Below are 26,401 nucleotides of genomic sequence, written 5' to 3' on the forward strand. Positions count from 1 at the left end.
TTATCATATGCTCTCATCTTTTTAGAGACATGTCTGACAGGATCTTCTTTTCCCACCCTCCAAAAGCTGAAATCAGAGAGTATACACTATTATGCTTACTCTTAGTTTTTGTGGATTCATGCCTCTCCCCCTGCCCCAAATTAGTTGATTATTTCTCAGAGTGAGGTCTGATTCTATAGCCTGGGCTGCAAGGGAAGATCCTATTTAAAACAACAGCAGCAATAACGACAACCATTATAGTGTCATATGTCTGTAGTCTTAGCAAAGAGGCTAAAGGGTAAGGCCAGCCAATCTACATACAAATTTCAGGCCGACTAAGACAAAATCGTGTCTTAAAAAAAAAAAACCTGAAGAATCAACCAAATAAAACTACTTGATTGCATGAATTTCATTTGCTCGTGGCTATGGCTACTGTAATTTTTCTATCTATCGAAACCTTAGAGAAACAATTTCCACTTGCACTTTTCTACCTTAACCTTGTTAGTGTTGTTCTAGTTATCTTTACTGCTTATGCTGAAGACGGTTTTGGCTCTCTTTTTTAAACCCAATGGCCTTAATTGAGATAGCGTTTCCATGCTGTAGAAGAGTGAACTTATCATTGTTGGCTATTTACTCTGTTAAACACAGTAGCTTCTTTGTCTTCCTGCTTTCCTCTCTGGCAAAAACCCTGATATATTCTGAGGATGTCTCTCAGTGGTAGAAGACTTGCCTAGTGTATGCAAGGTCCAAAGTACAGTCTATAACTCTGCAAAGACAGCCCCTCTCCCAACATATACAACATATATGTGCTGTAGAAATTTAACATTAAGTAAGTGTCCCCCTTTCAAACAAGTATCTCATCTTGTGTTTCCTTTTTTAATACATTTGTGTCATTTTAAGAACTAAGATGAGATATACTATGTTCAAATGTAATAAACAACATATATACAAATAATAGTAGATAAACATATCTATGTTCACAGTATTATACAACCATTAACCTTTTCTAGTTTCAAAACCATTTCACCACTTCATCAAGTATCTTCAGTGTTTGTGTTATTTATAAGTATGTACCAACATGCCTAGCATGGTTTATAAAGAATGACTGCTTTCTTTTTAACTATGTATACATTTGTGTCTGTATATGGGTTTGTGCATTTGAGGCCAGAAGATGGCATCGTCTCCCCTAGAGCTGGAGTTACACCTAATATGGGTATTGGGAATCAAACTCAAGTTCTCTGCAACTGCTATGTCATCTTTTTCTTTTTTTTCTTTTCCTCTCTTTTCCTTTCTTTCTTTCTTTTTCTTTTTTTAGATTTATTTATTTATTTTATGTATATGAGTACAATGTAATTGTCTTCAGATACCAGAAGAGGGCATCGGATCCTATAATAGGTGGTTGTGAGCCACCATATGGTTGCTGGGAATTGAACTCAGGACATCTGGAAGAGCAGTCAGTGCTCTTAAATAACGAAACATCTCTCAAGCTCCCTGGTATATCATCTTTTAAGCTCTGAGCCATCTATCCACCTTTTTTTTTTTTTTTTTTTTTTTTTTTTTGGTTTTTTGAGACAGGGTTTCTCTGTGTAGTCCTGGCTGTCCTGTAACTCACTCTGTAGACCAGGCTGGCCTCGAACTCAGAAACCCACCTGCCTCTGACTCCCAAGTGCTGGGATTACAGGCATGCGCCACCACGCCCGGCTATCTATCCAACTTCTAAAACTGGTTTTTGAACATTTAAATCTCCCAAGCTCGCCCTACTTTTTGAAAATGTATTAAGAACAAATACTTTCCAATTCTTCCAAGGGTTATCATTGCTCCATGTATGAAGTTGAAACTTAATATGGCTAACAAACGCCTTTACTTTCCAATTTTTGCCATTTTGTCTTGTTTCATTTATGCCTCTTTGTTCAGTATAGGCCCAGTTCTTCATTGTAGATATTCTATAAGTCTTTCTCTTTCCCTTTCTCCCTCCAAGGCAGGGTCTCATTATTAGTCACGGTCATTTTGCAACTTAACCCACCTCTACTTCCCATGTTCTGGAATAAAATGTGTGTGTCCCTCTGTGCTGCACCCCCTTCCCCCTTTTTAAACTTTTGAGACTAGACATCACAATATAGACTTGGCTGGCCTCAGAGTTGTGGTGCTCTTCCTGCCTTTTTTTTTTTAAGCTATTAAAGATTGTTATATGCCCTTCTTTTGTACTTCTTTAACCCCTATTCCTTGTACTACTTTTAGGTTACCTATTTCACATTGTCCTTACTTATATATTTTTCTGGAACAATGAACCCATGATAGTCAAATGCTAGGTAATACAATACAGGCTGCAACTATAATTAATAGGATTTTTAACAGAAGTCAAGATTATTTAATAAATTATTTTTAAAAAGGTTTCAAAGATAGGAGGGTAGTTCTTGAGCTAGACCTCAAAGGAACCATTCCCATCAACACTAAAGTGTGTATGTGTATTCTTTTTTAGTAGCTAGCAACATAGTTGGGATTCAGTGAAAGGTATATGATTATAAACATAATAAGTTTAAAATGCAAATCATATCTTAATGGTATTTTAAAATACAGATTTTATCTGTTTGCTTTGCTTATTAGATTTATAAAATCTGTGTTCAAAATCCAAGAAAAGAAGTTCTTTGTGTTAAAATACAATTTAATTCTTTATTTTTATCATTTTGTTGTTGTTGTCTGCATGTTGTGATGTACATTAATTACTTTATTGTTTGTTGGACAAAATAATTGATCAAAACAGCTTTAGGAAGAATTGTTTATGGTTCATCAATTATTTAGTTCGTCATGCTTGGTAAGGTATGATAGCTGCAATGTGACAGCAGTAAAATGATGGGAGTGGGTATGAGTCTTGTATTCTGTTTCACAATCCTTTTAGAATAGTTCCAACCACATTCCAAATTAAACTGTTTTAGAAGCACCCTCAGACATGCACAAGAGGTGTGTCTCCCAAGTAATTTCAAATTCCAGTAGATTGACAAATGAAGATGGACCTAATAGCCCTATATGAAGTTGTAATTGTTGAACTAAAACCACCTTTGATTGCTCAAAGTTATGGAGTTAGTGCTTCCATAGTTACCAGCACACTGTTTGGCATTTTATAGTACTCTGTGTTGTATTATATTTGCTTTCATGATTAGATGGCTTATCTTGATGATGGGCAAGTACTGTATGAGAATCATGTACTCATTTAGATTTCTGGCAAGTCCTTTCTGAACTGCTCTTAAACATGTTTTGTCCTTACTCACTGCCCAGTTTGAATCAGTCAGTCCTCAGCTCTCTTGACAAAATAATAACCTTTCTGGTGATTGTTGTGTATACTTACTATCATGATTCTTATCCTGCCTTCAAAGATGATAGTATATTAAAATTATCAAATTATAAAGTATACCTATTATATATACCTATAGGTATATATAGTATACCTCTAATGTCAGTTACACTTACTTAAGGCTATTTGAAAAACTCATGCGATCTGCCCATTACAAAGACATCCTTATTTTATTACGTCCATCTCTGTAAACTCTTAAGGTTATACTCTTCCTAACCTGTTGTTTGATGATCCTTTGTTGGCCTTTGTTTTTCTACCTTACTAGTTCCTTGTCTCGATTCTTAATTTTCTGCCCTCATCATCTATTCTTCATGGCAGCACACTGTTTAGAAGAGAAGAATCTTATGATACCATCACTATTTCTGTAGGCACCAGCTATTCTTAGAAAGCTATTCCTGTTGCATAGTTGAATGTACCTCAAGGCATCATGGCAATCAGACAGATGTTAATGTAAGTAAGAGTTGAAAACACTCGGCAATTCTGACGTAAAAGTGCTTTTGGTTGTTTTTTAAGAATTAGTCTTAAAGGCTATAGAAAACTTGCCATTTCTGATTTGATTTGACTTTTGATTTTCTTTCAACTAAAATCTCTTGTGAGAATCAGCCTTATTTGCATTTTGATTGCCTCTCATAAAACCTACCCAGAATGCTAAGAGCTTTGGTTGAATCCCAAGGTAGATGTAGGAAGACAGAACAATTCCATCTGGATAGGTTAATATACCCATGGCTTCCTTGTTGTATGGAAATGTTATAGTTATGAAGCAGCATTTTAATAGTTTTCATAGTTTATAGCTTATTTATGGTCATACTTTACCTGTTGGAGAAAAACTGTTTTAAAGTTTTTATTGAAATTTTCTTTTTCCACAGAACTCAACAAAAATCCAGTGGGAGGCTTTTCAGCAGGTTTAATAGACGACAATGATCTCTATCGTTGGTAAGTCCTTATTATTGGTCCTCCAGATACACTTTAGTAAGTATACTGGAACTGACATCTTCACTCCTTCAACTAAAATTAAAACTTAATTTTGAAAATTGAAAAAAATTCTAAAGTAGCAAGCAAAATGGTTATATCGAGTATCATTTCAATGTGATCATGTGTAGAGCCTTTGTGTTATGCTTGAAGCTCTAATGTCTAAAACATGTTTTTAAAAAGATAGCTTCAGAAATTTAAGCTATCTTGCTGCTGGAATAAATATGTTATGAAAAGCTTTTTCTAGTGAGGTTATATGTAACCCTCCCCCCCCCCCCCACACACACAGGGTTTTTCTGTGTAGCCCTGGCTGTCCTGGAACTTTCTCTGTAGACCAGATTGTCCTCAGAATCAGAGATCTGCGTGGTTCTGCCCCCTGAATCCTGGGATTTAAGATGTGTGCTATGTGCTACTATTGCCTGACTGTAAATAATTTACACACACACACACACACACACACACACACACACACACCCCTTCTATAATTTAGGATATTAATTTTTGTAAGCTTGGAGGAGAAGAGAAAATTTCATCTCTAATTATATATTTATGTGTGCTTCTGTGAGATTATGTTCATGTGAATGAAGGTGCACTAGGAGGCCATAGCTGTTGGATCCCCTGGAGCTGGAGTAACACCTGATTATAAACTGTTTGATATGAGTATTAAGATCAAATTCAAATCCTTTAGAGGCTCTTAACCTTTGAGCCATTGCTCCAGCCAAAAGAGAAAAAAGTCCTATGCAATTTAGAGAAATTTCTCAGTAGTTAAGAGTACTGAGGTCCTAGGTTCAATTCCCTATGGAAATGATTTTCCTTCTCATGTTTACCATGCCTTGACCCCAAAGGAAACACCATAATTAAGGATGACAGTTTTACTTTTGTTTAACACCACTTTTTAAAAATAATTTAGTTTTCTTTTATGTTCATTAGTGTTTTGACTTCATGTAGGTCTGTGTGAGGGTGTTTGATCTCCTGGAACTGGAATTATAGACAAGTGTGAGCTGCCATGTGGGCTCTGGGAATTGAACCCAGGTCCCCTGGAAGAGCAGCCAGTGCTCTTAACTGCTTAGCTACCTTTCCAGCCCCAGTTTTACTGTTCTTAATGCCTTATTTATTAAAGAATAAAATTGCAATTTTTTTCTTTTTAAAAACAGCTCCTTTTTATGTAATTAAATCAATTAATATCTATGTGTACGGTGTTTTGCATGCATATATATTCACTGTGTTTGTCTGGTATCTGAGTAGGTGGATGGCATGGGAACCTCTAGAACTGTACTTAGAGATGGCTGTGTCCTGTCCACCAATAGGTGCTGGGAATTGAACCTAGGGCCTCTGGAAGAACAGCCAGTACTCTTAACTAATGAGACATCTCTCTGGCCCTGAGATTTTACATAGAATGTATTCTGTATATCTGTGTTTTACGACTTAAGGGAACTTTCAAGGTCTATTTTAATAATTTTATAACCTGGTCTTCACAGAGTATAGTTTATAAGACTATATTTTGTTAGTTTAGTGTTAGGACATAAAATAACTTATTAACTGACTACCAGTTGTTGAAAATAAGGCGAATGAGCTAGAGAATGATAACAGATCTTTACATCTGCAATTCTTTGGGACTGCACTTCCTTCTTGTAAGTCCTTCCCACTAGCCCTCAAGTAGCTTTTTGAATATATATATATATATATATATATATATATATATATATCCAAAAAGTGGATATATATAAAAAGAAGGGCTGGTGAAGATGACTCAATAAATGTTTGCTATAGAAATGTGATGTCAATTCCCAGAACCCATGTAAAAAAAGTGCAATGTAGTAGCCTGTGTTTGTGATCCCAACACTCCTGTTGCAAGATGAGAGATAGAAATAGGAGAATTAACCCAGTTATCTTGGAGTAGACATTTGGCAGAAACGAGGGAAGCTCCCTCAAAAATAAGGTGGAAAAAGAGAGGAAAAAGATAAAGCAATGTTGGAGTTCATGTTTTACACAGTGGGCAAAGAGTGGTTCATGCTTTGTTATAGTTTTTAGCAGTCATTGTTGCTCATATGTTTGTTTTGTTTTTGTTTTTGTTTTTGTTTTTGTTTTTGGATTTGGTTTTTTGAAACAGGTTTCTCTGTGTAGCCCTAGCTGTCCTGGAAATCACTCTGTAGACCAGGCTGGCCTTGAACTCAGAAATCCGCCTGCCTCTGCCTCCCAAGTGCTGGGATTAAAAGCTTGCGCCACCACTGCCTGGCTTCATATGTTTCTTTGAAAACAACATATGTTTCTTTTAAAATTGATATATTTGCATCCATCAGTTTTTCCAGTTGATTTAGGTGAATTTGGTCATGGCATGGCATTAGGATTCTTTCATAGCTGCCAGTAGCCACCGGAAACCAGTTTAGAGATAACTCCCTCACAATCACATTGTTATTTGAGGTAAATTTTATAAATTTTGCAAATCATACTATGTAAGTAACCTGGTCTATGATCCTAACACAGTTCTGGTCTGTTCTTCATGTTTATTCTTCTGTGTTTAAAATAGTGTTTGGTTTTATTCCCTCCAGGCACAGTACCTCTAGGGGATACAGAGGAACATTTTGATGATAGGATTCCTTTACCCTTAGTGTAGCTATAAAATAATGAGAATTATTCTCCTAAACCAAGTTCTTATGGAACATTGTTTAGGAATCCAGGCTTAAAGCTTCAACTCTTAAGGGATCACTGAATTTTTTATCCTTACATGCATTTGTGTCAAGTATTATTAGTTGATCAACAAACACATACACTTCTGGGTTTTTAAAAGATAGCTACTCGAGCATGTGGTGCAAACTTTTAATCCCAGCACCAGGCAGCAGGGCTCCATAGTGATACCCTGTCTCATATAAAGTCCATATAGTAAGACCATTTTAGTTAACAGCTCATTCTTTTTATTAACACCCCATTTTACTGCCCCATCCCCACGCACGTGTGTGAGGCCAGGTTGGCCTCAAACTCAGAAATTTGCTGGCTTTTGTCTCTTGAGTGCAGGAATTAGAGGCATGTATAACTACTGCCCAGCTTATTTTTATTATCTATAATTATGTGCTCATGTTGTAGAAATTTTAAATCCCAATCCTGAGTTTCTACCCTCCTTTGATCATTCAGTTCTTGGATAAAAGACACATTCAAACTTTGTATTTGTAATAAGCCTTAATCAGCATTAAGAGCTGGGGAGATATCTATCCTCTATACTATTATTTCTGTTTCCCAGCCAATAGTCCTATTATATAATTTGCCATGTTTCTTCTGGGTTGCACTTAATTCTAACTGGCCATACAACATGGCCATTACTTCAAGATTAATCTAACTGGTGGCAGCTTTTCCTCCATTCACTTCCTTCTTTCCCTTTCTCAAGGTTTTCCTCTGACCGCCAGCCCTGGAATCCTAATCCCTGCCTATGTCTGTAGGCTGTGAGCATCTTTATTTACCAATGGGAAATAACTTGGGGCCCAGGTCACATAGCATCAATTGACTCTACTTTAGGACTCTCTGGTCTTTGGAGCAATGCTAATACTGGTCTTGAGGAACCAGTATTAGCACTAAAATACAAGCAATATCAAGCCAACCCAGTACATATACAGGTCTCTGTGTAGGTATGTGTATGTGAGTGGAGTTGCTTCTCAGAGGTTGAACTTGTAAGATCTCGTTGGAACTGTGCTTGTAGTGGTTGTGAGCCACCTGACTCCTCAAACAGATCAATGCTGTTAACTGCTGAACCATCTGCCATCTATTCAACTCTGGTTGTGGGTTATAAAATGTATTTCTCACTGTATGTTTCTAAAAGTGTTGGCTGTTGGTTTGTAATGTGAATAGCAGACATGTTTGTGGCAACTTTGAATGTACTAATGAGACACTGGCCACTTTATCCAGTGCTTTTCTGAAATCTGTAACTTTTGTTTAGGGAAGAAGAGACCGTGTGCCTGGGACAGGTCCTGAGAAAATAGCTAGAAAGGTGTCAGGACAAAGGACAGGGAAAGACTTTATAAATGGAAGCTTTCTAAAATGTTACTTGTTGGGGGAGATAGGTACTAGGACAATTTTATTAGAGTTTGAAAGAAAAATTCAAGATCTGGCAAACTAAATCTTAATAGCTTCTTAGTGGAGGACAACGGAGGAGAGAAGGAGAAGACCCTGCCATTTAAATTGTCCACATAAGAGGTTAGTTTACATGGCTGTGGTGGAGGGTGGGAGGGAGCTTAGAAAAAGAGTAAGGAAGCACAAAATGTTGGGGAAAGGGCCAAGTGGTAAGGCAGTGGCTCTCAACCTGTGAGGCACAACCCCTTGTGGTGGTTGAAAGACCCTTTCATAGAGGTCATATCAGATACCATCCTGCATATAATATTTACATTTATGATTCATAACAAAAGCAAAATTACAGTCATGAAGTAGCAGCAAAAATTATTTTATTGTTGGAGGTCGCCACAACATGAGGATTGCAACATTAGGAAGGTTAAGAACTACTGTGTTAGGGAAGTGTGCTTACAAAAGAAAGATAAAGGGCTGGAGAGATGGCTCAGCAGTTAAGAGCACTGACTGCTCTTCCAGAGGTCCTGAGTTCAATTCCCAGCAACTACATGGTGGTTCACCACCATCGTGAATGGGATTTGATGCTCTTTTCTGGTGTGTCTGAAGATAGCTGCAATGTACTCATATATAAAATAAATAAACCTTAAAGGAAGGGGTGGATGGGGGAACAGGGGGAGGGAAGAGGGCTTATGGGACTTTCGGGGAGTGGGGAGCCAGAAAAGGGGAAATCATTTGAAATGGAAGTAAAAAATATATCGAATAAAAAAAAAAGATAAAGAAGACAAGGAAAAGCAGACAGACTTAAATGACATTTACAAGGCTGTTAATTCTAAGTACTTTATAGTATGTTCTTAAAAAGCACTTATTGACTTAAGTGCAAGAAAGTGATCTTGTAGTTATTTCAATAATGTGAAGAGGATAGACTGATTGAAAATAAGTTGGCATGGATTTGAGTGGTATTTAAATCTCAGTGATAGTGGTCTGAGGTGTTAACTCAGAGAAAGTGTTATGCCAAAATTCTGTAAAAATATGGTATGCTGTTTTGTGATAGTATAACTAACCTTCACTTAATTACTAAAGGACACTCCACACTATTTACAGTCTGTGTAATCAGTGCCTAGTACATTTAAGTGTTACTTTAAGACTGATAGTTGCCAGGGCTGTTACAGAGAGAAACATCTTGAAAAACAAAACAAAAAGATTGATAGTTACTGAGTATTTATGTAGTGTGATGGCTTATATGCTTGTTCCAAGCAGTGGCACTATTAGGAGGTGTGGCCTTGTTGGAATAGGTGTGTCACTGTGGGTGTGAGCTTAAGACCCTCACCCTAGCTGCCTGGAAGTCAGTCCTACTAGCTGCCTTCAGATGAAGATATATAACTCTCAGCTTCTCCTATACCAGTGAGTATCTGGATTCCTGCTTTGATAACAATGGACTAACCTCTAAACTGTAAGCCAACCCCAATTAAATATTGCCTTTTATAAGACTTGCCTTGGTCGTGGTATCTGTTCACAGTAGTAAAAACCTAAGACATGTAGTTATTTTCCCCATCTTCACCTAGCATAATGTTTTTAAAATCTGTATCCAATATTGAATTTTTCTAGTGCTGCCAAGAATAGATTTTCTTAGCCAGGTTTGCTGGTGCATGGCTTTAATCCCAGTATTTGGGAGGAGGCAGAGACAAGCTGATCTTTGAATTTGAGGCCAGCCTAGTCTATAGAGAGAATTCTAGGACAGTCAGTGCTACAGAGAGAAACCCTATCTTGACCCAAACCGCTTCCTCCAAGTAACTTTTCTTATGTGTATAACATTTGGAAAGAAAGGACCAAGCTCTTTAGGCAAGTGCTGAACCACTGACAGATTCTGAACCCCAAAATAGAGTTTTTTGTTTTTGTTTTTGTTTTTAATTGAAAAGGGGGTCTTGATATGTAGTTTGGGTTACTTTAAATTCAGTAGGCCTTCTGCCTCATACTTTCCAATGCTAGATTATAGGCATGTGCCATACCCAGTTAAGACTTTTGTGATTTAATTTACAAAAATAACAAAAGGAGGTTTTGTGCCAGAAATAGGACCTTGGTTTTCAAATGTTCAGCAGTTGGTTATATAATTCCTTAACATCATGTTAATTGTTCTACCAATACTTTCTTCATGGAGAAATATTTTTACTTCACTGCTACTTCAATGTCTTTTTTCGTCCCCATAGTCAAATCTTTTTATGTGTGAACAATAATAAATACAGTCTGTCTACTTTGTGATTTTTACCAATGAGTTTTTTAGTTCCTCTGTCCTAACTTGACACTGAAAGTTTGTATACTCACAAATTGGCTGCCACTAAGCCAGGTGGGTTTTTTTAAAATTTTTTAATTTATTAATTATTTTATTTATTTATTTATTTATTTATTTATGTAAGGTGGTTTTTTGGGGGAGTGGGTAAAGTGAGGTAGGAGAGGCACAGGGAGATGATCCATAGGTAAAGTAGAGGATAAGTGAATCCATTTAAAAAAAACATTTGAGAACTAGCATAATTATTAGAAAAACATCTGCCTTAAAATTTTTTAGGGCAACACTATTAAGTAAATTTGACAATTACTTATTTAATTACACAATTTAGAGGGGCAGTAGCTACTTTTTAGCATGAGAATTCCAGTCAGATATTGTGAAGCTTTTGAATGAATTAAATCAACCAAAATGAAGTGACCTGGGAGAAATGAGGTGCAGATATTTTGTAGAGACTTTTCTAATACCCCTTTACATATATTCTTGGCTCTTTTATGGATTTCTAGCTTTCTCAAATTCTATCTGTCTACTTATTTTCTACTCTAATTTTAAAATGCTTATTTTTAAGACTAATTACTTTCTTTTTAATCCTTGATATCTGTGCTACATTTTATGTTCATCCCTCCATGGGAAAAAAACAGCTTTTAAAAAAACTAAAAAGATTGTGTTCATGTGTCTGAATGAGTAATATAAACATCACATGGGTGCAGGTGCCCCTGGAGGCTAGAAGAAGGCACTGGATCCCTGAAATTGGAGGACAGGCAGCTGTGAGCTGCCACATGCAGATGCTGAGAACTGAGCCTTTGCAAGAGTAGTAAGTGCTCTGTGTCATTCCTCCAGCCTTACATCGTTCCTTTTTCATGGTTATGCTTTATACTAGCTTTATTTTATTTTTTTTCACTTCTAGCTAATTTCTGATGACTTATTATTTGGAGGCCGGGTCTCATGTATCCAAGACTAGCCTTCAGTACCTTGCTATATATTAGAGGACCTCTATTCCTAGTTGTCTTTCTGCTAGTCTCCTCCCATTGCCTCAGAAACTAGTTTTATTCCTTTTTTAGAGACCTTTATTTGTATTATGTACCACCCTCTTTTAATCCCCCACCCTTAAAATCAAGAGAAAAGATCTTTCTCAGGCTGATATGGTCTTTATTATTTGACTAGGCTGGCCTTGAACTTATGAGAATCACCTTGAATTGCCAAGCATGCACAACCACACAGACTCTCCATATATAAATGTTAATTTTTTCACCAAATTATCCCCTTCATTGTGCGCTTTACCATTTTTCCATTTAATCTTTTATAAACTTTTTCTTACTGTTTTCATCAATTGTGATTTTCTTTTCAGACTCTGAGCCCTCAGCTTACCTCCTTACTATTTGGAAATATTTGATATTAATAGCACGCCCTAGCTCCCCACTTCCCCTTTAATGTTTACCCTGTGCATGCAGTGCCTATGGAGTCCAGAAGAGGGCGCCTGATAGCCTTGGAATTAGAGTTACAGATGCTTGTCTCTGTGTGTGTTGGGAATTAAACCCTGGTTTTCTGGAATATCAGCTAGTTCCCTCAACTGCTAAATAATCTCGAACATTTTTTAAGCAGAAAAAAGTAATAAAATCCAGTATTTATAATTAAAATTTCAATCTGTACTAAAATGTGCAAAGCACATTAAAAGGATCCCATGTCTTATATCCTACAGTTGATAACTGTTACATGTAACGTGTTGTTCTTATTGTTATTATTGCTGTTATCATCATCATCATCATCATCATCATCATTTGATTTTGTTTTTGAGACAGGGTTTCACTATGTATCTTTGGCTGTCCTGGAACTCACTCTGGAAACCAGGCTGGCTTCCAACTCAGAGCCTGGCTTTTTTCTTTTGAGATAGGATCTCTGCCATTTTTTCTTTCCTATATTCTTTTTAAAGATTAATTTATGTTTATGAATGTACTGTAGCTATTTTCACATATATCAGAGGACATCAGATCCCATTACAGATGGTTGTGAACCACCATGTGGAATTGAACTCAGGACCTCTGGAAGAGCAATCAATGAGTGCTCGAACTGCTGAACCATCTCTCCAGCCCCTCACTTTTTTTTAGTATACATATATAGCAATATCTCTATTCATAATCCCGCACTACAATCCTCCAAGCTCATAACCACAGTGACTAGAGACTTCCCCCAAACTTGAAGGATGAAGAACAGCATTCTGTTGAGTGTTAACATTACACATGGGCCTAAACAGACCAGCAAATAGTCAGCAGGATTGGAACCTGTGCTTGGAGAAGGGATTTCTAGTCTATTGCCTTAACCACTTGGCTGTGACCACAGCTGTGTTTCTATTTTTATGTCAGTGTACAAACATCTGTCCCCATCTTTTAAAAATTACTTATTAGTGTGAGTGTGCATAATGTGTATGTGGGTATGTGCTCCACAGCATAGATAAAGAGGCCAGGTGACAAATTTGTAGAGTTTGTTCTTTCCATCCATCTTTAAGTAGGTTTTGGTGACAGAGCTCAGGTGTCAGGCTTGTGTATCAAGTGCCTTTATTTCCTGAACCATCTTATCAGTCTAATACACACCTTTTAGAGATTGGGTCTTGCTGTGTAGCCCAGGATGACTTGAGCTAGATATCAGGTGCTAGAATTCCATGTGAATATCACCATTTAGTCATTTTTGCTTCCTAAGGCTGACTTGATTTCTTCTAGCTGTATGGACAGTTACTTGTGAGTTGCCATTTGGGTGCTGGGAATCAAACCTATATCCTCTGCAAGAATAAGTACTCTTAACAATTGAATAATTTCTGTAGTCTCCAGTTAGCATTCACATAATTCATCTACTCAGGGATTGCTATTCACAGTGGACTGGGTCCTCCCATGTCAATCATCAGTCATGGCAATCTTTCACAGACATTATCATAGGCAAATATGACCCAGAAAATTCTTTAATGGAAGTGTTCTCCTTTCAGGTGGTTCTAGGGTCAAGTAGATAATAAAAACTAACCAAGACACAAAGGAAAAAATAACAGACAAAACATTGTATGGGGAATTAAGAGCATTTTGGCAAAATAAATGTAAATATTAAGTGTATAGCTAGCTATAGAGTTAATAATTAACATCTCACAGAGAACATAGTTGTCATTCAACATACTTTTGGAAACGTTGCTTAAATCAGAGATCACTAGAATTTAAACAGTGTCAGTATAGAAGAACTTTTGTCTTGAATAAGAGCCATAATGGCATCAGTGTTTATTTCTGATGACTATATAAATGACATATTTATTTTAAAAGTGTGATTCGGCATGATTCTAATTTTGGTCATTCAACTTGGAATGCATTCTACCAACATTTAATGATGAATCTTGAAGACATGATAATTGAAATATGACAAATTTAAAAGAACAAAACTGATTGTGTGATTCTGCTTCAGTGAAATATTTAATTAAAATAGAACAGGGCATTTTAGACACTGAAGATTTAGGGAAAGTAAAGAATTTGTATAGGCAATTTGATTTTAGGAAGATGTATAGTGGTTGTAATTGTGTATCATTGTGATTTTTAATTCTTAACTGAGAAATGGAAAAAAATGTAATTTTATTTGCTATATTTAGTACAATAAAAATAAATTTCATGTCAACAGATATTAATTTGTTAATTAATGAGATAGATATTCTCATTTTTGAAGTGATGTGTAAAATTAAAATATTTTAAGATTCTATAGCTTTAAATCTAAAATGATTCAAAGTTAAATGACTAGTAATTGTTTTTGTTTCTTGAGACAGGGTTTCTCTGTGTAGTCCTGGCTGTTCTGGAGCTCACTCTATAAACTAGACTGGCCTCTAACTCTTAGAGATCTTCCTGCCTCTGCCTTCTGAGTACTGGGACAAAAAACATTCACCATTACTGTTCTACCAAATGATTGCTTTTTAAAAATCATTTTCTTTTAAAATTGTTATTATTATTATTGTGGTGTTTGCTTATGTATGTATGTATGTATGTATGTGTGTATGTATGTATGTATCCACCCATCCTATCTATCTATCTATCTATCTATCTATCTATCTATCTATCTATCTATCTATCTATCTAATCTATCTATCTATCTATCTATCTATCTATCTATCTATCTATCTTATCTGTCTATCTATCTATTATCTATCTTATCTATCTATCTATCATCTATCTTATCTATCTATGTTATCTATCTATTATCTATCTATCATCTATCTATCCTATCTATCTATACTATCTATCTATCCTATCTATCTATCTTATCTATCTATCTTATCTATCTATCCTATGTATCTATGTATCTATCTATCTATCTAATCTATCTTATCTATCATCTATCTATCTATCTTATCTGTCTTATCTATATATCTTATCTATCTTATCTATTCTACCTATCTTATCTATTTATCTATCTATCAGGTCTTATCATCTAGCCTTGGCTGGCATGGAACTCAGAAATCTGTCTGCTTCCACCTCCTATATTATGTGATTAAAGGCATGGGCCACCACACTATATTATTATTAATTTGTTCTGTGTGTATGGGTGCTTTGCCTGCATGTAGGTGGGTCCTTGTATATGTGTACCTGGTGCCTCAAGATCACAAAAGTGGGTTTTGTATATCCTAGGACTACAATTATATAAGGTTGTGCTGCCACATAGTTGCTGGGAATCAAACTCAAGTCCTCTGGAAGAACAGCGAATACTCTTAACAATGGAGTAATCTTAACAGACCCATTAATGATTTGGGGGTTGGGGGTTGATACAAGGTCTCATGCATTCCAGGCTGGCCTTGATCTTGTAGCTAAGGATATCCTTGAACTACTAATCTTTCTATTTATGTTTACCTCTTGAGTGTTGAACTTATAAATATGTGCTGTCAAGACTGGTTTATAGGATGCTGGATGTGGGACCAAGGCTATGCATTCTGGGCAAGTCCTCTTTTCTCTGAGCTACATATACCCTTCAGTTCCTATCTTCCAAATCTTGATCTTAAGTAGATTCCTTCTGATGGAATTATATACAATTATTCAATCTCATTTTTTCAAAGACAGTTCCTTATTTTGTAAAACGTAGTGGAAAACAAAAACAACATTTTGGGCTGAATGTTACAATGTTTAATACTGTTTCTTTTTTATTTGTTAATTCCATTTTGTTGGATTTCACAAGCCATGGGAGTGGGTTAAGAAGAGAAACCTCAGTTAAAGGAAAGTTTCTGTATAAATCAGCAAAAACATGAGTTTTTGATTACATGTGAAGAGTAATTTTGCTTTACAGTAGGGCTTCCAAAAGTACTTGTTGGATTGATTAATTTTATATCCCTTGACATACAAACACCCACCCTCCCTCCTTTCCTCCCTCCCTCCTTCTGTTTCTGTCTCTCCCTATTCCCTCAGTCTCCCTGTGTTCTTTAACCATGAGTTGGGATAGGAAGATTGCTAACAGGGACAGTTAAAACTCTTTCAAAACAACAGCCAACCAAACAAGCATACATATGTTATTACTGATTGCAATCTTTTTATACTCAGAAAATTTATTTATTCCTACTTGTTTTGTAAACTTCTTCAAGTAATAATAGTATTTTTGACAGAAGACATTTACTGTGAAAAGTTACTTTTATTAATTGCTGATATAATTATTTGAATATGTTTATAGATTAACACTGTAGGATTTTTTGAGAATATTTACTTTTGGATAAAATAGTGCAAAGTGAGATATAGTTGTGTCTTTCTTTATCCCCTATAAAATTGAGGATATTTCTGTATTTCTACCCCACTGACTGTTACTATATGGAACTTGCATTTAAAATGAGTTTGTGAAGTAGATTATGAGTATCACTTATTTATTTTAAAGCTTTTGTTATTGTGTATATTTATGTTTATGAGTGTTCTGTCTGCATATATGTATGTGTACCATGTACCTATGGATGTAGGACAAAGGTGTTGGCTCCCCTGGAAGCAGAATTACAGATGATTGTGAATTGCCTTGTGGGTGCTGGGAATTAAACTTAGGTCCTCTGCAAGAGCCCCAGTGTTATTAACAACTGCAACATCTCTCTAGCCCCTATTTTATTATTTTTAGTATGTGGATGTTTTGCTTATATATATATATATATATATATATATATATATATATATATATATGTCTGTATACCACATGCATGCCTGGTATCCACAGAGGCCAGAAAAGGGTGTCAGATTCTCTGGGACTGTAGGGTGTGAACTCTCATGTGAGTTCTCAGAATCGTACTCTGGTCTTCTGTGAGAGCAGCCAGTGTTTCTAAAGATATATTTATTTATTTTATATATGTGAGTACACTGTAGCAGACTTAGGACACACCAGAAGAGGGCATCATATCTTATTACATTTGGTTGTGAGCCACCATGTGGTTGCTGGGAATTGAACTCAAGACCTCTGTAAGAGTAGTCAGTGCTCTTAGCCGCTGAGCCATTTCTCCAGCTCATGGCCAATGCTTCTAATCACTGAGATATCTCTCCAATGTGTGTCTTTCTTTGAGTCTGTTAATTTTTATTATTATTACATCACACTCCCCCTTTAAAATTTTTATTTGCTGAACCTTGAGGACCATCTTAACTAGAATTTGAGAAAGAAAACTGTAAATGCTGAGAATAAAGAATTGGAGAAGTAGAAAAGAGACGGCATGTCCTTTGAATCAGGGACAGCAGTGGAGGTCTGCAATTACTTGTAATTTTAAAAAATGTAAAATATAGTTAATCTGTAACATTCTTAAAAGTTAGTAGATTACATTTAGGAAATCTCCTTGTAAATAATGTTTTGTATGCATAAGTAACAGATTATGCATTTGTAATAGATTATGTGTAACCAAATTTAAACAATTCTTATTCTATAATTTTACAGTTGATAAAAATGGTGATGTTTTGCATTTCTATTCTTCATGAGCCTGGGGAGGATAAATATGGTTATGAGAAGCCAGAGGAACGCTGGTTACCTATCCATACTGTGGAAACCATCATGATTAGTGTCATTTCTATGCTGGCAGATCCTAATGGAGACTCACCTGCAAATGTAGATGCTGCGGTAAGGTATTTGCCTAATAACTGCTCCTTCTATCCTTTACCCTTTTTATTCTCTCTTAATAAAACTCAACGTGAAACTTACTACGTATATGCATCTCTTTGTGTCCACATTTTCATAAAAATAAAAATTTATTATGTATAATGGATTATTTTGTATAATCTATGTATAATGGATTATTTTGAAATATGTAGGATAAATACGGTTATGAGAAGCCAGATATTGCACAATATCTAGATACTGTGCCATAGCAAATTTGATCTAGTTGGCATACATTAATTCCCTCACTAATTTTTTAGTAAGAACAGTTAAAATCTATTCCTTTTCATTAGTATTCAAAATAATGGATTTCATTATGATATATGTTCATAAAATTATCTTGTAGTTGTCTTGGTTTGAGGCCTTTTTTGGTTTTTTTTTTTTTTTTTTGGGTTTTGGTTTTTGGTTTTTTCAAGACAGGGTTTCTCTGTGTAGCCCTGGCTGTCCTGGAACTCACTCTGTAGACCAGGCTGGCCTTGAACTCAGAAATCTGACTGCCTCTGCCTCCCAGAGTGTTGGGATTACAGCCATGCGTCACCACCGCCCGGCTGAGGCCTTTTTTTTACTTTGAAAAAATAAAAATTAAAAATTACTATTGTCTCTGCATTCTTTGAATGGTTGTTATAGGAAAGAGAAATAAAGGCTAAGTATTTTTGTGAACATTTCCTGGTATCTACTTGTTTATTAAAAGTTGGTTTTGTTGCCGGGCGGTGGTGATGCACGCCTGTAATCCCAGCACTCTGGTAGACAGAGGCAGGCGGATTTCTGAGTTTGAGGCCCGCCTGGTCTACAGAGTGAGTTCCAGGACAGCTGGAGCTACACAGAGAAACCCTGTCTCGAAAAACAAAAAAACAAAACAAACAAACAAACAAAATCCAACATGCCTTCATGATCAAAATTCTATGGTCAATAGTACTAGAAAAAGCATACGTCAAACCCAAAAAAAAAAGAAAAACAAAAGGCCAGGCGGTGGGCGCACGCCTGTAATCCCAGCACTCTGGGAGGCAGAGGCAGGCGAATTTCTGAGTTTGAGGCCAGCCTGGTCTACAGAGTGAATTCCAGGACAGCCAGGGCTATACAGAGAAACCCAGTCTTGGGGGTGGGGGTGGGGAACCAAAACCCAAAAACCAACCAAACAACAACAACAAAAAGCATATGTCTGTAAATTAAAAAGCAGAACCTTTTCTGCTTTGCTTTGTCTGGCCTCAAAATAGTGTTTCTCTTTGTGTAGGCCCTGCAGGCCTGGCCTGGAACTTGCTCTGTCAACTTGGCTAGCCTCAAACTCACAGTCAGAGAGTTTTTCACTTAAGCCACCAGAAAGAAGTCACAGCCATGTATTTTTCTCCTGCTTTTTGTCTATTTCTTTTAAGTGCCAGATGAACCAAACCTTTTAAAAGTTTTTTTTTTTTTTAATCAAAATGCATAACAATAGCTGGGCTACAGAGTGCATTCCAGGATAGCCAGGGCTAGCTACACAAAGAAACCCTGTCTCGAAAAAATCCAAAAAAAAGTAAACAAGAAGGCAAGCAAACAAACAAACAAACAATGAAGGAAGGAAGGAAGGAAGGAAGGAAGGAAGGAAGGAAGGAAGGAAGGAAGGAAGGAAAGAAAGAAAGAAAGAAAGAAAGAAAGAAAGAAAGAAAGAAAGAAAGAAAGAAAGAAAGAAAGAAATTAAACTGATTACAAATGTTCCTTCTCTGCATATCCAACCACTCCCAGATATTAACATTTTACAAATGTGTTCTTTTTTTTTTTTTTTTTGATTTGATTTTTTCGAGGCAGGGTTTCTCTGTGTAGTCCTGGCTGTCCTGGAACTCACTCTGTAGACCAGGCTGGCCTCGAACTCAAAAATCCACCTGCCTCTGCCTCCCAGAGTGCTGGGATTACAGGCGTGCACCACCACCGCCCGGCTCTACAAATGTGTTCTTGATATTGAATTAACAAAACTTCCTTTAAAAATAGAGGATTCACCGGGCAGTGGTGGTACATATCTGTAGTCCTAGCACTCTGAGAGGCAGAGACATGCGTATTTCTGAGTTTGAGGCCAGCCTGGTCTACAGAGTGAGTTCCAGGACAGCCAGGTCTATACAGAAAAACTCTGTCTTTAAAATTCAAAAAAAAAAAAAAAAGATTAGAGGAATTTGATCCTCTGTACTAGGGAGGGTAAAACTAAAGAATATGGTAGGCATTTTGCCTATGGTATCTGTTCGTATGTAGTCACAGGTGATTGTGAGCCCCTATAAAGGTACTAGATACAAATCCTTTATTTTTTTAAACAATCATTCAGTACTCTAAATTGTGGAGCCAGTGGGACATTTCTCTAGCCCATGAAGGGATTTTTGTGTGTGTGTGTTTGTGGGTGTGTTTGTGTGTATCTGTCTGTGTTGTTTTCTTTAAGTGTATAGAATGATAGTAGACTGTAGAGTTGGTTAGGTTCAACTCTTGTTTCTTTTTTTTTTTTTTTTTTTGGTTGTTTGAGACAGGGTTTCTATGTATAGTCCTGACTGTCCTGGAACTCACTCTGTAGACCAGGCTGGCCTCAAACTCAGAAATCTACCTGCCTCTGCCTCCCAGAGTGCTGGGATTACAGGTGTGTACCACCACTGCCCTGCTCCCTGATGACTTTGAACTTAAGAGATTTCCCTGTCAAAATCTTCTGGGATTCATAGCCACTGTGTCTCAAGATCTCTAAGCCAAGATCCAGGTCAGAGTTCATTCCAGATATAGTCAAGTTGACCACCAGGGATAGCTGCTACATGGAATATAGTTGGTCTTGCCAGTTGCTTCTTGCCAGTTACTTCAGTCCACTTCACAGATAAACTAAAGTGAGGTGGGGTTTAATTTCTGGAAAACTTGATTTGTTTACTTCTAGTTTGTTCTTATTTCTGAGATACTAACCCCTTATATAGAGATCAGAATATTTGGAAGATTTGTAGACTGCAGTCCTCATTCTTTTAGTATGGTGTTTGTTAAAAACATGGCTACTTTTCAGCCACTCCTCTGGAGTTGACAGATTGGTCTCAGAGTGGAAAGAACCCCATTTGGGGAGAAGTAGCAGATCTTTGTAAATTTTGTTCTCTTCTGATACTTGACTAATTTCCATTACTTGGGAGGTGTCTTTGGTTGGGACAATTTTGTATAGAAAACAGTTTTAGTTTCTTGTGGGCTTTGCTTGGTGTTGTTTTTCCTTCAATATAGACACCAAGCTCACAGCCTCTTGAAAGACAGGCAAATACTGCACTCCTGATCCATATCTATAGTCTAAGCATCTATCTGAGTATCAGACCTGTCTACTCTCCTTATTACACTATCAGTAAGGATTTTCTCACTGGCTTTTCACAGCAGAAACCTTGGTGAGCATAGGTGCTCTTAAATGAGCAATCAAATGAATTACTATTTTTAATTTTTTATGTATGTATGTATGTATGTATGTATGTATGTATTCATTCAGAACAGATACTGTTTCTGTAGCCTAGCCTGGTCCTGAGCTCATTATGCAAATGAAGCTGTCCTTGAACTCCTGATTCTCCTCATTCTACCTCCCAGACACTGAAATTATAGGTGTAATACCCCATACCTGGCTTTAAATTTGAAGATATATTTTATTATCTGTAGAGAAATCGCATGAGGAGATTGCTTGCAGCTTGCTAGTTTCCAGGCAACCTAGGGTCTTTGTCATTCTCAGCCGACCAAGACAGAGGAGACACTTCCTCACGCAGAGAACCTGATGTTCTCCCAAGCAAGCTGCAAACCTGAGGAAGCGACCTTTCTGTTCCCCTTCCCATGAGAAAGTAACTTTGCTTATAGTTTAATAGACATCATGATGGGCAGCAATGCAGCAAGCAGCAGGCGTGGCAGCTGGAGTAGAATGCAGAGAGCTCACATCTGCAGGCACAAAGTGTGAAGCAGAGAAAGCAGACTGAATATGGCAACAGTCTTTAACCTCTCAAAGCTGACCTCTGGGGACTCACTTCCTCCAGCAAGGCCGCATCTGTTAATCCCTTCCAAGGAGCACCACCAGCTAAGTGTCCAAATATCTGAGTCTGTGGGGGACATTCTTATTCAGTTACATTAATGACTGTGACATGCACATTAGCAGAATTCTCAAGTCATTTGTTTTTAAAAGTAGGTGAATAGATTCAGAGTTTCTTGGAAACAGTAATTTTCTAATAGGAATTTCTCTGACTCTTAAGGGATAAAGTCTTCAGGACTGGTAAATAAGCTACTTAAGGAGAATTTGAGAGAAACACATGGCAGTTCTGGGCTTGTAATGAATACACCATTGAACACCCTCACACCTGCCTGGAGCAAAATTGAAAGCAAAACTCTTCTGTTCGCAGAATTAGTAATTTATTCTCAGGGCCTTTTCCATATGCCCCTAAAACATTTAAATTTTCTTTTTTACTCCTATGACTTAGCTGACAACTTCTGTGTGTCTTTAACGATATTTCATGTATATAATATGTCATTAATACAAATTTCAGAAAGAGAAACCAAATCAAAGGTCATTTCAAAAACTAAAGAGTCATGTGTGTGGATAAAATATGTTTTAAGTGTTAAAGATTCTTATAAATCTTACAAAAGCTAATTTGACTTTAATAGGGTATTTAATGCTTCATATAATAATCTTTGATATAAACATGCATAATTACCAAAAGCAGCGTAAATATTGTATTTAATTTATGAAATGTAATGCAGTGATAGTCTAAGTTGTGGCTAGAAAAATTTGACTTTCTGCCTCTTTTGGTCTAATAATGAGCTTACTAGTTAGTCCCTAAGACTGAAGCTAGAGACGTGTCAGTGTTTGGTAATCCTGGTGTTGTATGGTACAGTTTAGTTCTGCCAGTGTTTTCTGTCCTCTGGCTCCCTCTTCCCTTATCTGCCCTCATGGCTCTGCTCTTGTCTGCCTCTACCCAGTCTGCAGGTCCTCACCCCTCTGCTATCTCCCAGTAAACCTCCTCACACCTGATCTCTTGCATGTAGTAATTTCTCAAGAGCACATCTTGGCATGGGTGTGCAGTAATACCCCCTTGCTGTATTATATTTCAGCCTCATGTATTACATATTTTATCCTGATAATCAGTCCCTTGTGCTGTGTTCTTTTAATGAACTTCTCACGGGGTGCAGTTTGTATGGCAGGTGTGTTATACTGTGTGTGTTTTCTTGATTGGCTAGTATGACCTAGTTTAAGAGCCATTTTCTGTCAGATGATGAAGGATGTTAGCATTCTGTCCAAACTCCATCCCATCGTTACCTGGCAATAGCCAGGTAGGCCTGACCCACTATAAAAGAGCCTGGTCGCCCCCTCTTTGCTCTCTTGCCCTCTTGGTCTCTTTCTCCTCCCTTGCTCTTTTCCTGCTTCCCTTTTTCTCTTCTCTCATTGCCTTCCCCCCTCTCTCTCCACGTGCCATGGTTGGCCTCTACATCTCTACTCTACTTCTCTAGTGTCTCTTTCTCTGCCTCTACCACCCTCTTAACTCCCCTCCCCATGCCCTTAATAAACTCTATTCTATACTATACCATCATGTGGCTGGTCCTCAGGGGGAAGGGATGCCTTGGCATGGGCCTGCTGAGGCACCCCATTCTCCCATACCTCACCACATCACCATAGAACATATCCCCTCCTCTCTGTATCTTTCTACAAACACTCCAAAGGGAATATTTTAGTAGATTGTTTAACTAAGTAGTGGTAACAAGTAAGTGACTGTTAATTTGATTTATTGATGTTTTATGCAAAGTGAATGTTAAGTGCTGTTATTCAGGAGGGCATGGATTCATTCTCTATAGACCTCACTCAGCCAGTTGAAAGGTTGAAATGTGTTTAAATATGAGGCTTAATCTGTAGGGAGGAAGTTCTCTGGACAGATTGTACTGATAAAGCATCCTGAAAATAATGCATTTGACAAAATTTACTTGGCATTAATCTTTTGTCTTCCGTTAATTGGACATTTGAATTTTCAAATTTCCCATTTCCCTTGATAAATATCAACGAAGAGTACGTTATTATATAAAATTGACTTAATTTCTTCTACCCACCACGAGGCAGGGCTGTTGGAGGAAGCAGTCTGAGAATGATGACTGGGAAAATGGGTGTGTTTAATGAATAAAGACAGTTACATGTCTAGATAATTATTTTCTTTTTAGTTTATGATACGGTTTCAGGTATGATGTGACTTTATATACCAACTCTGTGTTTTCAGTGTTCATAAACTGTAACTCTTAAAGTTCACATTACTGTCAAGAATTTTGTCCTGAGGAAGTAGATATTTTGCATAGAACAATTTAACGTACTTTAGTTTATCTCAGCATTGCTGGTAATACTGAGAATTAGGAACATTGCACAAGTATCTAGTACATAGTGTCATCTGTTTCTCTGGGCTATGACTCTTAATGTATGTGATTATTAGCACTCTTTAGTCCTTAGCAGTCCTTAGCAGTTTAGTCCTTGTTATAGAGACAAAAGCTAGAGCTACATTTTCATTAGTATAGTATTGTACTGTTGTCTCTGTGATGACTGAAACTAACTATTAGGGACAGGTTTGTTGAGTTAAAACTAAGTACTAATCAATCAAAATATTTGCTATGCTTAATGAGGGTAGATCATATTGTTTATAATTACAAATTTTGCTGGTAAAGTGTTTCTTCAGAGTCTATCCTAGTACAGGTTTTAGAGTTAGTCTCTAGAAAATGCAAAATTTTCTTCAATGTACCTTGGCAAATTTAATTTCTAGACTTCGGTCACATATACTCTGACAAACAAAAAATTGTTTAAAAATATCATTGCTTTTTATAATCACTAGTTAAGAAACTCCTTAATTCTCTGTAGCACCTTATTCATGTGGAAGGAAATGAATGAGAAAACAATTGCAGTAATTACTATTTATTTCTTAATATTTGGTCTTATTATTTGGTATGTTTGTTTCCCTCTGGTGTTGGATTTAGAAAATTGTGGTTCTTTTATTATTAGTTTTTTATTAGTATTTATTATTGGCCTTTTTATTAGTCTTTACTAGTATTTATTATTGGTCTTTAATTAGTAGGGAGGGGCTGACTGCACAAAGATCTTTGGCTTTTGTGTTTTTTTGCTCTCTGGATCTTTTGTCTGGCCTATAGCCTTCAGCATGTGTGTTGATATTAGGCAGCCTGCAGTGTAAGCATTTGGGAGAGCTGGTTTGTCTGTCCTGTGCCCTGTTTAGAAGTGTGGTGGGGGGATATTGGAAATTTGAAAGCTGCAGGGGAAGTTTGGCTTGCAGCTGAAATGCCTAGATCAGTCTGCTGTGTCTGTGAAGAAAGCTCTGGAAAGATAGCTGTTGTTGTTCAATTGCTGATCTTCAGCTGTGAATGTTGCTTTTCAGGCAGCATTGATTTGGGGTCCTTGAATTTTTCTCAGGCTCAGGGAACCCCAACTATGCTGTGACATTGGCGCCACCTTGTGGCCCAGCTCAGGGCTGCGATGTTACCTCTGGTTGTTTAGGATATAGGGGGCTGGATTTTCCTCTCAATTTAGTTCAGTTCTAAGCTGGACATAAGGTGCACGAATTTGTTGCTAAAATTTCCAACCCTTATAGCCCATATAAATGACACATAATCCAAATATTTTAATTATAAGTCATATGTCTTCATTGGCAAAATACTTACTTCCCAATCACTAAGAATTGTGCTTTCTCCCATCCATGTGGTCCATAGTGGCTTCCTCCTCTCCTCTTTTTCTCTCTTTTTCTTCCTCTACCTGCTCCCCCTTTTGAACCTCCAATCCCACCTTTCCCCTCCACTACCCAATCATAGACTCTAACCTTTGATTGACTAATTAAAATAGAGAGAAGGTTCACATGGCATCACCTAAGTACATGATGGTCTGCTTGTGTGGTCTGACTCTTTAATACAAATCCAAATACTGTTAGTTATTTAAATGTGTGTTTTACTATATTTCTTACACAGCTGTTTTCCTAATATGCCTTTGTCTAGTCTGCTGTAGCAGCATAGACATGTTTTGTTAACAGTGTATTTTCTTGCCAGTAATACATGCATATTTGTTTGTCAGATATGCTACTATTGATATCTAGAGTCATAATGGTTCAACACTAAAGCTAACTGTCAGAATTTTGTTTTGGTTTTGAGTCAGGGTTTTCTGTATAGCCCTGACTGTCCTGGAACTCACTTTGTAGACCAGGTTACCCTCGAACTCACAGAGATCTGCCTGCCCTCAGTCTCTGAGTGCTGTGGTTTAAGTCCTGCACCTGGCTTGATTTTTTTTAAATACATCATTTTGTTGACTTCTGGGTGTTTGGTGATACCTAGTAAATTTGCACTTTAAATATATTTAAGTGGATCTTCACTTCCTGCTCAATCCTTTATCTTAACAGGCAAGCTTCCTCTGATTTGGAACAAAATAAAAACAGGCTGGTCTTCCCTTGTACCTGACACAGGTAGGTACTAAAATTGTTTTCTTCAATACAGTTCTATTTGATGCTTTCATTCTGATGTTCTTACTGGTATTCTAATGATTCCAAACTTCTTAATATAAAAATCCTCTAGGAATGTTAGGTTATATAAGTTACAGTAACTGTAACTGAAAACTTTGCTACTATGTTTCCCATTAAACTTAACTGTGGCTACCTCAAAATGTCAGGTCATTTCAGTGCTGTATGCACTGGGATTCCAAGCTT

At 36.9% G+C, this 26,401-nt stretch overlaps 1 protein-coding gene across 13 annotated transcripts in view; it reads left to right on the forward strand.

The window, feature by feature from the left end:
* Positions 1-26,401, forward strand: part of LOC127687708 (uncharacterized) — a 472,408-nt gene that overhangs the window by 58,625 nt on the left and 387,382 nt on the right. For 4 of the 13 annotated variants that reach the window (XR_007978481.1, XR_007978478.1, XR_007978477.1 and 1 more), the window contains 3 exons: positions 4,195-4,261; positions 17,520-17,699; positions 26,099-26,161. Coding sequence is in view for 3 of the 13 variants with exons in the window: in XM_052186630.1 (XP_052042590.1) it covers positions 4,195-4,261 (67 nt within the window). In the remaining 10 variants the exon portion in view is untranslated. Of the gene's footprint in view, positions 1-3,696; positions 3,779-4,194; positions 4,298-11,422; positions 11,440-17,519; positions 17,705-26,098; positions 26,162-26,401 lie in introns of those variants that run through there. The other 9 variants (XM_052186630.1, XM_052186631.1, XM_052186627.1 and 6 more) reach the window with 7 other exon arrangements.

The sequence above is a fragment of the Apodemus sylvaticus genome, chromosome 6, assembly GCF_947179515.1.
Source record: "Apodemus sylvaticus chromosome 6, mApoSyl1.1, whole genome shotgun sequence".
In the NCBI taxonomy this organism is placed as follows: Eukaryota; Metazoa; Chordata; class Mammalia; order Rodentia; family Muridae; genus Apodemus; species Apodemus sylvaticus.